This window comes from Alexandromys fortis, unplaced genomic scaffold (genome assembly GCF_014885135.2).
Source record: "Alexandromys fortis isolate MF-2015 unplaced genomic scaffold, M_Fortis_MF-2015_v1.1 scaffold_46, whole genome shotgun sequence".
In the NCBI taxonomy this organism is placed as follows: Eukaryota; Metazoa; Chordata; class Mammalia; order Rodentia; family Cricetidae; genus Alexandromys; species Alexandromys fortis.
Genome location: NW_026067919.1, coordinates 156029 through 170889, shown reverse-complemented (window position 1 = coordinate 170889; position 14861 = coordinate 156029). Strand labels below are relative to the sequence as shown.

At 42.3% G+C, this 14861-nt stretch overlaps 1 protein-coding gene across 2 annotated transcripts in view; it reads right to left on the bottom strand.

The window, feature by feature from the left end:
• Positions 1-4487: 4487 nt before the first annotated feature.
• Positions 4488-14861, bottom strand: part of Ngly1 (N-glycanase 1) — a 55534-nt gene continuing 45160 nt past the window's right edge. For both annotated transcript variants that reach the window (XM_050140637.1, XM_050140638.1), the window contains exons 10-12: positions 13019-13204; positions 5523-5700; positions 4488-5158 (exon numbers count right to left, since the gene is read on the bottom strand). In XM_050140637.1, the coding sequence (XP_049996594.1) occupies positions 4983-5158; positions 5523-5700; positions 13019-13204 (540 nt within the window). In that variant the 3' untranslated portion in view covers positions 4488-4982. The remainder of the gene's footprint in view (positions 5159-5522; positions 5701-13018; positions 13205-14861) is intronic.

Below are 14861 nucleotides of genomic sequence, written 5' to 3'. Positions count from 1 at the left end.
GAAAGGACTCCAGGGGAAGAAAGAAAATCCTTGCGACAAAGGAATGTTCATGCAGGTGAGTGAGGTAATGTCTTCCAAGTGGTCTCTGCCCATGGAAAGCGGATGCAGCCTGCAGGCAAAGCTCAAGCTGAATACCATGCCCTCCCCTGCTCACACTGTCCTGCAGCCCACCATCCCCAGGGAAGTGGTGCTAAGGAAAGCTGCAAAGGTGTTCTGAAGCCCAGGCTGGCTGCTGACAGGATCAGCTTGCTCCCTAACCATAAATACAGCAAGCATTTAAAGAAAAGCCACGAACATGGGAGAGAATTGAGACGAACAAGGCACCAGGATGCAGAAACAGAGGTTGCTCTCTCTGCAGAGAGAGCACAAGAAAGCTCCAGTGTTTTCAAGGGCACAGCGGGCATTGCCATCACCAGGTTGTCCACAAGAGGACAAGCAGGAAGGGAATTGTGAGGAGCTCCGATGTTAAACACAAAATATCTGAATAATGAACTCATGCACCAGAACAGGTAACGATGTTAGTGTGTTCACCTGAGTCCACATTATTAAAAACACCAGCATACTCTTTTTATTTTTATTTATTTATTTATTTATTTATTTATTTTGAGCAAGGTTTCTCTGTGCAGCTTTGGAGCCCATCCTGGGAAGTCTCTCTGTAGATCAGGTTGACCTCAAATGCACAGAGATCCGCCTACTTCTGCCTCTCAAGTGCTGGGATTAAAGGTGTGCACCACCACTGCCTGGCTTCACTGTATTCTTAATATTGGCATGCAATTTTATTAAGAAACATAAGTAAACAGGAAGTTAAGCAGTAAGCAAAAATAGCTAAGCAAAGTGATATCTGAAAAACAAACTTCATAGTAAACGTAGAAATGGAAATTAAAACTAGATATTTTTCCATCCTTCAGAAACGTAAAAATAGCACTGCTATTTTTGCTATATATTTCTGCAAAACAAAATCCACTCCGTGTGCCTTAAGGTCACTGATGCTTGAGGCACACACCAGGAATGTAGCAGTCCCGGTCCTGGGTGAGCCGGCTCCGATCTGGGCAGCGTGCTCTCAGGAGGCTGCAGTCTCTGAGCCACTCTGAAATGGCTAGTTGGTCCTGGCTGTCGGAGTGAGGCTTCACCTTTTCCTGAGCTGGCTAGATTATTCCAGTGTCACAGAGACTGGCTTCTCCAGAGTCAGCAATCCAAGAGTCAAGGCCTTTTGCGAGAAACCTCAGAAGACCACGTGATTGCTTTCAGCAGCTGACGGGACAGCAGAGCCAGCTCTAATTTTGTGCGGAAGGGGGAACAAGAGCACGGGATTGAGGAGGCGGGCTATGCTGGCTGGCTGCCACCGCTGTAATTTAGCATTCGCAAAAAAGGGAGGCCAGAGCTGCCCTCTAACACCACTGCTAAGTGTGTAGTTACCAACATTTTGAATGCACATATCTTTGCATATGTTCTATGTGAAACATGTAGAATGTTCTACATAGTAATGCCAGCAATAATAAAAAAGGGAAAATGGAACTCTGCAAATAAAGGGCCATGCATAAATTACAAAATACTGCGCTGTCAAATGAGCATGGAAAAGGACATATTTCTAAAACAGCACTAAGAGGGGCACGTCCATTTTAGATAGAGAAAACCCCACACACATGAAGACTGATCTGTGTGCACACAGGTGAAGGCCCGCAGGAAATCCTGGGATAACACATCAGGAACCTTCTCAGTCACTTCAAGTAATGGGGTAGAGTTGGGGGTGGACGCAGCATTTTTGAGATCTAGGACTACCTTGTTTGAATTAAGTTAAAATAACTTTAATAATTTAAGCATTTGGAAACTGGTAAGCTAGCGTGAGAGCAATCCAGTGTATTTCTGTGCCATGCCCTGCCAGGCCTTACAGTAGTGATGTAGCTTTCTGGAACTCCTTCTGGCTTACTTATGAATTGCCTGTTAGTTAGAAACTGCAGATTGCTAAACAAGTCTTTAGACAACCAAAAGGCCGGGTTTGATGGTTTGTCTCTGTAATCCTAGCACTCGAGAGTCTGAAGAAGGAGGATTGCACTGAGTTTGAGACTGGCATGGGCTACAGAGGCCCTGTCTCAAAACAACAAAGGCTCGGGAGGGGAGAACAAATTAAGGAAGACAGTGAGCTCTCACTTGTTGCAGTTAGCGCCCACGTAGCCTTTCAGTTTGAGGTCTCTACACTGGGGATACGACATACCTGCTATCTAGTGTTGATGAGGCAGTTTTGGCAAATCTAGAGGAAGCAACTATGTGTAATAAATCAGCTGGAACTTGCATTGGCTTAGTCTCCATTTCTCTCCATGTATTTAAGGAAGGCATGCCTGAATCTATTAGCTTGTGAGATTTCCTCAGAACCTAAGGGAAACCACAACACTTCTATTATTACAGACCCTTAGAATTTAGAATAACTTATAGAGAAGTCAGGGGTTCTAAGAACAAGTGTGCCTTTCCCAGTCACCACTGCTGTTAAAGCATCCCAGAAACATCCAGAAAATGGTACTCATAAACTCCTGAGTCTGTAGCTTTACATTCAGGGAAGAAGGGATTGGGACAGAATCTTGTCTGTATTGCCATTTACTGAACTCTTTGGACAAGTCATTTAACTTCTTTGGTCTTGAGATTTGAGTTTTTTTTTTTTTTGTTTGTTTGTTTGTTTTTTTGTCTTGTGTTTTTTGTTGTGAGAAAATGACAAGTCCAAAATAAACCATCTCTAATCTTGTGGATCTCAAAATTCCATGGCAAAGTGATTGTTTCTCTAGGCGTCTCTCAGTTAGAGGCGCTTCTGTCCTTGTAAACTGATCTACTTGCTTTGAGGACGCAACATTTAACAAAACACCAATAGTAAACAACACTGCAGAGAAAGCAGTCAGTGCAATTGGGGGCGGGGGAGATGTGGGGTTTACAGTCTTATGAGCAATGACCACCAGAGCAAATGGCCAAACTATCAGAAGCAGGATCTTGGCCTGGCCTGGTGTTATTCCTGGTCCCCTCTCATGCATTTTGCAGCTATACAGGAGAGGGTTACCATGCAAGAGCATAACTACTCTGTGAAGTGTGCTCTCTGTGAGCGCCTGGATTATGAGTGAGGCTGGACTGTGTGACTCTGTGAAGTGTGCCCTCTGTGAGCGCCTGGATTATGAGCGAGGCTGGACTGTGTGACTCTGTGAAGTGTGCCCTCTGTGAGCGCCTGGATTATGAGTGAGGCTGGACTGTGTGACTGTGAAGTGTGCCCTCTGTGAGCGCCTGTATTATGAGCAAGGCTGGATTGTCAGCCCGCTTGCCTAGCTCACCAGCTCCCTTACTGCTGTACTTCTTCACAAACTAATGAGAATTTTCTCAGATTTCCATACCATCCCTCAACAATTAAAAACTATATTAGCGTCTATTGGTCTCTCTGCACTGAAACTCTCACGGGAGACATTTCAGTGTGGAAACTCGGGGGCAGCTCAGAGCTAAAGCACTTCGCTCGCATATGCAAGGCCCTGAGATCAATCTCCAAATGTCCAACTGCCCTTGCTCCTCACTCTGCCACATAAGGACTCGGTAAAAGCTGGAATGTATCCTCTGGGAAGATGAAGTGGAGCAGTTCTTTCAACAAGTCTAGCACTGTCACACTGACAGAGAGCTGCAGACCTGGAGGTTTCCGGATCTCAGGGTTGACCACTGAAGCTCAGCGGAGCTCATGCCCTCACCAAGACACAGCTGCTGTCCAGTCTCTCCGACTGCAGGTACCTGGCCATTTTGGCTGCTATGAATAATTCCAAGTCTGAGAGTTCCATAAGATTAATATTCAAGACATATCAACAAGTTCAGATACATAAGCTATTTAAAAAACGAAACAAGGCAGATGATTTTAAAGACAGGGCCTCATGTAGCCAAGTATAGCCTGTATTCTTTCTTCATCCTCCTTTATTCAGTTTCTCTGATTGCTTTACACAGGGTCATGCTAGAACATGTTTATGAGAAAAAAAGAAATGTAACTTTTTAGCAAGGGAGTAATTCTCAAAAGTCGGCCTATAATTTAAAAGTTGGTAAATAGCTAAATATGCTGATTTAAATAGTAGAGATGAAGTTTAATGACAATTGCTACTCTTTCCATGATTCTAATATTTTTATTGAATTGGCATTAAAACCTATAACTAGAAACAGATTCATAGAACTTAAACTATGATGAGCTACTGCATAGTATACCAAGACATGGCTCACATGTGGTCCGCTTTCTGTCTAGTGGCCAGATCTCATTCACATTACCTACCTTTCTCATACAATGCAGTTTCAAAGCCAAGAATACTTTATTCAATGAGGTAGCTTATAACTCAAAGCTACTAAGTTCCCATACATTATGGAATTTGCAGTGTATCTTTGAATTTAAGTTGTGTTAAATGTTTTCAGAACCTGTGTATACTGAGGTAGTTTTTAATGTTCATCATACCCAGAAAAGCCTGTTTTTAGTAAAGATAAGCACTGAAAGGTATAAGACAAAATAATTTATTTTTTTAACTGTCCATACATTTACAATCATAAAAACCTTCATGCATATAACTTAAGAGATACTTGACTTTCATATTTATTCAAAATCAAGAGTGTTGGGAAAATCTAATCAGAAAACATTAAGTGGCTAGCAGCCCCAGATTTTATAAGTCATGAGCAGATTTAATCACGAATGCCATTATTTTCTCTTACAAGTCTACCAACCATGTTTAGATTAGAATTTCATATGGTTACTCTATGGCAAATATCTTACACCAAAGTTTAGTCACAGCTAGAAGTGAGTTTTTAATTGAAGATTTCTTATGGTCCACACTATGAAGATACATTTTAATGAGGATTACATGATATATACCCAGCAAAAGAAATCTGTTGGACAGGGCAGTGAACTGCCAACTAGACGCGCATTGAGCTAACACGCAACTGGAGGCCATGGCCAGTCCCTGACTGTGGCCAGTTTTTCCCTGAAGTTCAGGTTTTCAGAGGTCACTTAATTCTATAATTATCTCCAGGCCATTTTCTCCAGGGTCACTTAAGCTTTGCCTAAACAGCTGGGTATGTTGCCAAGCAACGCCTCCATCTCCTCTGCTTAATTCTGCTTCCAATGTGACTTCTGTGGCACCAGAAAAATCATTATAGGAACGAATATTTTTATCTGTTGGAGGGAAAAAAGAATTTGCATTTGAGTTTCGGTAATCTGAAAAGCATTGAGAGGTTTGAAACACACTTCTTATAGGACTGACACAGTTAAACCCTTTAAAAGCAGACATTTTTTTTTTTTACAGAAGAAATTTATCCTTTGGAACAAAGAAATTATTTTTTTCTTCCTGTATTTGTTTCACCACGCAAACATACACACACGCACACACACACAATGCAAACACATACACATGCAATCACCCATCAACCTGTCTAACACAAAATGAGATGAACTATTTTATCATAGTAATGGGAGCAACTGTTGGCACACCTCAGCCAAATGCACGCAGCCCACAGGTGTTGAGCACCCTGGCACCCACCTCCCAGCAGGTTGACTTGAGCTGCGTCAGACCGCAGTTTCCACCTCACGGATCCACTCTCAAAGCTCTGGCTACTCGTTCTGACGGAAACATTATCTATTTTCAGGCCAGCTGACCCACACTCAAACTTCCAGGAAATATACGCAAAAGATGATCCTTCTTTTCGGGCCAAATACACCTAAAAGTCAGGGCAAGTGGGAGGGATTTTCGGAAGAAATCAAACAGTGTAGAAAACTAAAGTCTCATCACTTCATGAACACATAATCATTAAAAATGAAATTTTCCTGACTAAAAAGACTGCCATCGCCTTTTCTGTCACTGTCGGCAATATTTCCTGGGGCATCTTTTGGTATGCAGACAGTTATCACAGTACACGTGTCCCTCAACTACAGTCTCTCTAGAAGTTCATTATCTAAAGGAAGCATCAAGAGGAGCCAAGAGCATGAATTCTCCTTATAAATGACTGCTGAGCTCGGACTCAACTCCTCAGTCAGGATTTTCAGGCCTACTTTCCTACAGTGAGGCCACAGCCTCTCTGTGGACATGACATCTGCTCAGCCACCACTACAAGCTGCCAAGGTGACACACAGGTCTGCCTTTCTAGTGCACTCCCTGTTGGCTCACAAGCAGCGCTCCTTCCCACCTTAAAGAGTCACAGTTTAAGGAGCCCAGGTCTACTGGCAGTTTCTAGTCTGTCCTGCCACAGGAGCCCTCTATGTGTGTCATGAGACTCACATCTATACCCGGCCTCTGTAGGCTGACCCACACTCACTCCTTCTATTAGTCCAGTACTCTTTTGTCTGCACTAGCCAGACAGAACAACACTTGAATCCAGCCCTGCCTCCACTGCTCTGTCCTAGCCTCTCTGATCAAGTCTCACTTCCTCCATGACATCTGCCTAGTCTAGCATGTATCTCAGGTCCCAGGCTCTTGCCTTAAATCTAAACTTTTAGCATTCAAACCCTTCACAATCTCATCACGCCTGGACTTGCCAGCCTTTCCTCACTCCAGTGTAGTAGTTTCCTGGGCTTCTGTCTGATATAACCACATCAAAAGTGCTCGGGGGTACAGGCGCTGGACTCATGGGGAGAGGCTTCTAATAAACATGAAGTAGTTATCAAGCATTAATATGTAATTATATAATACACACAGATGGGCATATATTCAAATTTGACTGGTTCATTTAGAAACACATAACTGATACTTTGTAAATATGGGGCAAATGGCTGACAGGACCATATGAGTCACACCTACTGTGGCAGCGTCTTACTATATATATATGTACTATTTTGTATTCTAGTCTCTATAATTGGGTGAAATCAATCACTGTTATTCTACTTACTCTATTTTTCTCCAGGTTAAATACACTTGTGTGGGTTGATATCTACTTGTGGGTAGATATATTTGGGAAGAGGGAATCTTAATTGAGAAAATTACCCTTCCTGATTATTCCAAAAGGCAGAAGAAAGTAGAATATAAAGAAAAACATGTGGATCGCTAGCTCTTAGTTCATATTCAACATTATAAGTATTGTTCACATTAATGTGCAAGGGGCCAAAAACAATAACTTACCAGAAGCTAATGCTGCCTAGTATAAAATGAGATAGTGTTTCTAAACTGTGTGTTTGTAGGAAAAAGTTCAAGAATACAAATCTGAAAACATACTACAGAAGTTGTGGCTAGTGATGAAAACTTTATTCTGCAACAAAGTATCTGGAAAGTGAAGCTGTACTTGGGGTACATTATAGATGAGGAATGACCTGGGTAAGGTGAATACAAAACTCAGTTAGAATCAGTCTTAGTGCCAGATACTCCAGGCTACTAGTGATTAGAACATGGCAGAATAGAAAACAGCATACATAAATACAGCACCAGTCAGGTTTTTTTAAATAAATACTAGAAAAATCAAGTATTGAGAAAAACATTTCACCTGAAAATAAGAAAAGCAGTTCACTTTTTATTTTTAGTAATTTAAGTTTATTCTAATGAAAAAATATGAATACTAGATAAGTTCATTTGTTTAAAGGGGGCACATTTAATTAACATTACAAAATAAACTGGTTACATATATATGCATGAAGGCAAGTCTAAGGAGTATAGTCTTGATTAGATGATGTGGGAGGGCCCATGCCTGGTGGTCTTTACTGTATAAGAGAGCAAACTGAACTAGTCATGAGAAAGAAGCTAGCAAGCAGCCCCCGCCCCCTGCAGCTGCCCCCATGACCTTTGCCTGACTTCCCTCAAGACTACAAAGGTGTAAGATGGAACCCCCTTTCCTCCTCAAGCTGCTTTTGGTAATGTTTTAACATACCAATAGAAACTCTAGCGAGGACAATACTCATTAATGTGAAATGTTATCAGAATTAGTAAATTAGAGATAATATATCTATAACAATCTTGCTCTAAGAAGATGGTCTTGGGGACTGGAGAGACGACTCAGCTGTTAAGAGAATGTCTTGTTCTTAGAGAGGACCTGAATTCCATTCCTAACACTGACATTAGGTGGCTCACAACTTCTTGTATCTCTATCTACAGAAGATCTGATTTCCCCTTCTGGGCTCACTGCCACAGGCACCTGTGCGGCACAGGCAGGCCGATCTCTGCATTTCAGGCCAGCCACAGCCAGACAGCACAATTCTGCCTCAACCCCGCCCCAGGATATGTATAGTCAACCATTGTTTGCTGTTCATAAGCTCAGAAGTGTGGAACTGTCAAATCCATGTAAGTTCAGGACTACCTCACTATAGCACCCTCTGGTGTTCACAATTTCCCAGTCTGCTTTTCATGTAGCTATTTGTAAAAAGACCCTGGGACCCTGGGACCCTGGGACCCTGGGACCCTGGGACCCTGGGACCCTGGGATGGTACTATGTTCCCTGGGAGTCACTGGTCTCAACCATTTTAAACTACTGGGTCTCCATCTAAGGATCAGTCACAGCCTGAATGCCCCTGTAAGGGAGTGGCTACTAAAGATTTAGGAAAGAGAAGCCAAACAAAGGAGCTACCAGAAGAAAGGTGACTGGAAAGAACTAAGTCTAGGAGAAAGCAGTGAAGACAAAAATGGACATTTCTAGCTCAATAAACATTTCTAAGTCCATGTTTCCCCTAGTGGACGAGCCTCAAATACAGTCATCGACAGTCAAGTTAATCTCAAGTCACTAGCTCACTCTAAGAACCAACTTGATTGAATTGTGTGGGTCTGGGTCACAACTATAGTTCTGGCTGTAACTTAGGGATTATAAAAGCTGTGAACATGCCTGAAAGAACTGCTTGGTTATAAATTTAATTTTAGTCTTAAAGGTAGCAGCTTCTAAGAACACAAAAACTTAAAAATCATTAGGGTTTATATTTTTAATTCATCAATGCTTTAAAAAAATCCAAACACACTGTGAGCAAATAAAAGGGTATTTATGCTAAAGTGATATATTATGGAAACAAACTAAACCCTATTTATATCAATTCTTATTTCTTTTTCATACACTATATTCTGTCCATGGTATTTTTACCCAATTAAGTGATGAAATGATACTTTTGGATGTGGTAGGAATATTTAGTTTGGTAACCTGAAGTACACTATAATAGGATTTATAGAAAGGCCTTTGATTATGGTCATGTCTATGAATAATGAACACTAGCAGGACAAGTAACTCTAATTTATCTAGGAGAAAAAAAAAATCTTTAAACTCCCAAATAGTGTGTGTGTGTGTGTGTGTGTGTGTGTGTGTGTGTGTGTGTGTGTGTGATAGTGGAGGTCAGAAGAGGGATTCCAATCCCCTGGGGCTGGAGTTAGAGACAGTTGTGAGCCACTTGATGTGACAGGAATTGAACCTGCATCCTCTACAGGAGCAGTGGCCCTGTAGGTTGTCGTCAACGTCCTGCCTCACAGAGCAGTTTCTGCCTATATTTGCAGGCTTCATTTCCAGTGGGCATGTTTATATGTACTCTCTGGGTGTACTGAAGAGGTACATGCTACTCTCTGACCTTACCAGGAACTCCAATAAAACCAGAAACCAAGGAGCTTTTCCTCTAGGAACCCATCCCAGCCTTTCCGGCATCTGAAAGTACACCAGTACACCAAGGCACGTACAGCCAGTGGGTGAAGTGCATGACACCAACTACACCAATGGGTGAGATTTCAGGACTGAGAATGTTTGCTGAGACTTTCTGACTTTTAGTGAGGGTTGAAGAACTTCAGCTTGGACTGTTGAGGCTCACTCTAAGCGCTCCACTCATTCCACAGGCACCCTGTGGGCACCCTTCCCACAGATGCCCTGCAGAGCGGTTGGACTTCAAGGGACTTTAATTCACTACTGGCACACTGGTATTGCTCATGAATTCTAATTTTGGTTATTCTATTTTACCAATGAAATGAAAATGAATCCACTTTCAGTTGCTCTGTATTTAAATCATTCTGTGCTATTTCTGACTCATTCCATCCCTAGCTTCTGGAGTTACTTCTTTGGGGTACTAGTACAATCATGGTATCACCTGCCTGAGCACCCCATACTTCCTGATTAAGTAACTGCAAGGTAATTTGAGTTCTGCTCCTCCAATTTCATTCCCCACTGCTCTGCATATTCCTCTCCATACATTGTTCCCTGAGCACACCGTGTTTCCACCTCTGTGCGTCCCTAGTCACTATTTCCATGATCCTAAACTCTGCTTCATATCGTGCCTGAAGCTGAGAAACTCTCCATTTGTTTTTTTACAAAAGCCTACCCACATCTTATTTCTGAATCAGGAAGTTAGTGACTTCTTAAAAAATCTCTTTTTCAACAGCTGAGATTCGAATCCTTCTAGAACTTATGCTATCAATCAAATTGCTAGTCCACATATCCTTCTTATACTACTAGGTCATGGTGTTAGAAGTTACTATTGCTGTGATGAAACACCACAACCAAAAGACCTCGGGGAGGAAAGGCTTTATTTTGTTCATAGGCCTATATAACAGTTCATCATCAAAAGCAGTGAGGGCAGGAACTCACCGGGGGCAGGAACCTGGAGGCAGGAGCTGATGCAGAGGACACGGAGTGGAGCTGCTCGCTGGCTTGGTCCCCATGGCTTTCTCAGTTTGCTTTCTTATAGAACCCAAGACCACCAGCCAAGGGATGGCCACACCCACAATGGGCTGTGCCCTCCCTCATCAATCATGAATTAGGAAATGCCCTATGGCTTGTGTACAGTTTGATCTTATGGAGGCATTGTCTTAATTGAGGTTTCTTCCTCCTGGAGGACATTAGCTTGTGTCAAGTTGACATAAACTAGCCAGCACAGTCACAGGCCCCTTGAGGCCTGTTTCTTTGTTCATTTCACCCTGAACGCTAACCACTTTTTTCAACCTGCATGTGTGCTAAGTGACTAAATGAAAAATTCTCGACACAAGTGAGTATAGTGACAGGAAAAATGTTCACAAGTCGAGCTTGAGGTGTAAATCGATGGAAAGCTTGTGAGCATGTGCACACTGAGCACTACAGGGATAAAGAGAAAGGATAGCAGGTGCACTCAAGGCTGCAGATTCAGCCCACATATTCAATCACTCTTTCTGACACTCACTGGGCTGCAGTAAACACTGACTATGTATTAGGCACCAGATACTTGAGTGTGGCAAGAAATGGGAAATGGAGATCTTGAAGATGCTACTGCTCTAAGAGAGACAAGTCTATTCCACACAGCTGCTGAGTCATGTGAAGACAAGATGACAGCACGTAGTGAAAAGACTACAAACCGTGAAGGTCCCAGTTAGTGCTGAGGACAAGCAGTCAGTCACAAAGGTAAGGAAAGGAAGCTCTGAGGAGACAGCAAAGGGCAGGGTAGTTGAGGTTCTGAGGGGGAGGAGGAAGGGCAGGGTGGCTGAGGTTCTCAGAAGTCAGAAAAATAGAGTAGTTGCACAGCAGAGCACCGAGCAAGAGGAGGCTGGAGAAACAGCCAGGGTGACTTCTGCAAGAATACTCAATTCAGGAACTACTGAATTTTGGGAACCATTTCTCCAGCAGAGAAAACAGCACATACTTGAAAGGACCATGACAGATATAGAGATGAACTAGGCAGCCATAACCTTGCTTTTAAAGGTGAAGGACTGACTCACATGCCTCTCAAAGAGTACACTCATCTTGTATTGATTATGTTCCCTTCAATTTAGATATTATTGAACAACGTATTTGGAGGCTAGAAAATCTCGCACAAGCACGTGGCCTCGGGAGGTAAGAAACAGGTTGCAGTTACACGCTGTGTGGGAAGTCACTGAATAAAGGAGTGCTGGGAGCTGCTTACCATTCAACAGAGCTGGGAAACAACTAAAGATGGCTGATGGCTGATGGCTCGAAATGGGAGGGACAGGGTTTAATAACAAATGCTATTCTGAGTCTCTCTCTCTCTCTCGCTTCCTTCCTTCTCTCCACAATTCTAGTACTTTTTATTGATTTAACACGTTTTTATAGGATTTAAATTCTATAGCCAGAAACGCATTCACTCAACATAAAGTGTTTTCTACTCTACACTAATCTAGACACGTCTGCTTTTTGTTTAATGACCTTTGCATCCCATTCACATCTCTTAACTCCACATACAATGTACCCTTTCTGACTAGTGTTATCCTTTAATCCACGTATCAAAACAGGCTATATGTGCCTGCTGTTTGGATGGACACCTACTCCTCTTTCAGTGTCCAGCTCAAATACTGCCTGTTCTGTGGAGATCTGCCCAACTCCCACAGCCATAGCTAATTACCTCAGCGTTTCCATAGCGATGCACTGACATCCTTATTATAGCACGCTGCATGGTAGTTAAGATGGCTGTTTATGGTTTCCCTGTTAGATGGTCAGAGAAGGGACTCATGCTCATTCATCTAGCTGAGAGCAGGCCTGGTCTATATAACAGGCACTCAGCAAATGTCTGCAGATGAACACACAAGTGTGGAAGACAAAAGAGAAGTGTGTCAGAGCTGCCCTGCTTCTCAGCCCACCACACCTTCTGCCACATACCATCGTTTTCTCTACTATTATTTTCCCTAGCAACACTGCTGGATAAGGAGAAACATGAGCCTTCTTCAGTTCAGCAAGTACAAACTAGTTCCTGAGTAATGAAAACTTCAATTCCATTCTGCTTTCTGCTTAGGAGATTTAGGATAAAGACAATTTTCCAGAAGATGTCCATCTTCTACCAACTACATAATCATTATGGTCATGCACACCTTGAAATTCTAAGCTTTATTGTTTGGTTTTATGCCATTTCTTTAGCTAAGTAAAAATATTTGTGAAATTACAAGTGTAACAATCCCAAGCCCATTCTTGGTTCAGTAAGAAGGATCCCTGATAGAAGTGCACGAATCTCTAATGCATTTTTGATAAAATGTTGGGAACAGGATTTTATTTTCCCACTTAAAGAATTACCAAAAGCAATTATACCAGCTTTCATATTATATATAACTGGAAAATTAAGGCAATCTATATCTGTTTAAATAATAACACATATTTTAAACAGTTTCATGCATTAAATTACCATGTTCCAGTCTGTTTCAACTTTTCTGAATATGGATTCCATTTTCCACACACCATTCTCCCATCCGGAGATGTATTCATTGTTGTTGGAGACTCGGATGTACCGGTCCTTTACAACATCATAGCGAAGGTGAAATTGCTTAGAGATCTTCTCATTTTCAGAAGGGATGAACAGGGTTTCCTTTCTCTTGAAAAAATAGAAATGCAATATTCAACACTATGGAGACATGAAAACAAAAAGAAGAGATGCTATATAAAAGGCACACTCAAGTTGAAAAGGACAAGTGTATTACACCAGAGAAAACTCAGAAAAGATTTTACAGCTTACTTATAATGAGTACAATACTGATGCAGCACAAGGCATTGCAGAAAAAAGTGTGAGTTGGGATTGAATTTTCATTATCTATGGTGGTGGGCTTGAATGAGAATGGCTCCCATAGACTCCTGTGTTTGAAAACTTGGTCTCCTGTGGTGAAACTATTTGGGAGGGATTAGCCTTATTAGAGGAGGTGTGTCAAGGGGGCCCGCTTGAGTCTTCAAAAGCCTCCTGCTGTCCTAGTGACCTCTCAGCTGCTGCTTAAGTGCCATGCCCACCTGCCTGCCTGCTCCCATGTGTACGCTACCTTAGTCATGATGGTTCTCCCTAGCAATGAAAACTAATACATCTACCTAAGCTCATTTATTTTTCTCATCTCCACTCCTTCACCTCCATCTGTGACTCTGATACCAAATCTCACCACCATCTTTACACTCTCACCTTTTCTATCTGTGCTCTACACAGATGTCCTAAAAGCATGAAGTAGAATGCATCTCTCTTCTCTCTCTCTCTCTCTCTCTCTCTCTCTCTCTCTCTCTCTCTCTCTCTCTCCCCCAATACTCTTTCTCTTCCTTTTTAAAATTGTATTTTGAGACCAAGTCTTATACTATGTGCCCAAGGCTGGTCTTGAACTCACCATACTCTTGCCTACTCATCCCAAATACTAAGACAGGCTTGTGCCCTATGCCCAACTGGGATACTTCACTTCACTGACTCCACAGTGTTTGGGTGGAAGCATCACTCCAGTCCCTGGCATCCATGTACCCAAAGAGTCTGGAATGTTTGGGTAAAGGCTTCACCTCAGCCCTTGGTGTCTATATATCCAAAGAGCATGGATTGTTCGGATGGAAGCTTCACCTCAGTCCCTGGCATTCATATATCCAAAGAGTCTGGAATGTTTGGATGGAAGTCACACCCAAGCCCCTGGCATCCATATATCCAAAGAGTCTGGAATGTTCAGGTGGAAGTTCTACCCCAAGACCCCTCCTCTCTGGGGACCTGGAAAGTCATTCATAAGTTTAAGTGTTGGTATCCATTAAACCTGGGCTTTTCTAATGCTACGGTATGATTTGATCTGGTTCGGATTACTATGTCTGCAGAAAGGTTTATGGGACACAGGAACTTTTCACACAGTACTTCAAACTCTTCTCCAAGGCCTGCAGACTGTAGGTGCCAATGAGGTCTCAGGGTTGCTCTAGCCTTGCCTGTATCTCACCACATTGCTCTCCTTCTCAGTTCCTCAGAAAGGATGGTGGATTCTTGCCTTAGGACCCTGACCCATGCCACCCTGTCTAGAATCTCCACATTTATGACTCTTTCTCATCCTTTAGGCCTCAAGCGTAAGCCATTTCACTAAAATGTACTTTACTGATACAGTAAGTTAGGAAGTTGTCTAAGAGGTATTTTTCTCATGTAAAAATTACCATAAAAGTCTGTTTTAGCTTAAAATTCCAGACAAATTTGATGTTCTCATCCAAAGGAAACCAAGGTTTGATTTAAAAATAAAATAGTCCTTTCTACTCCTAAT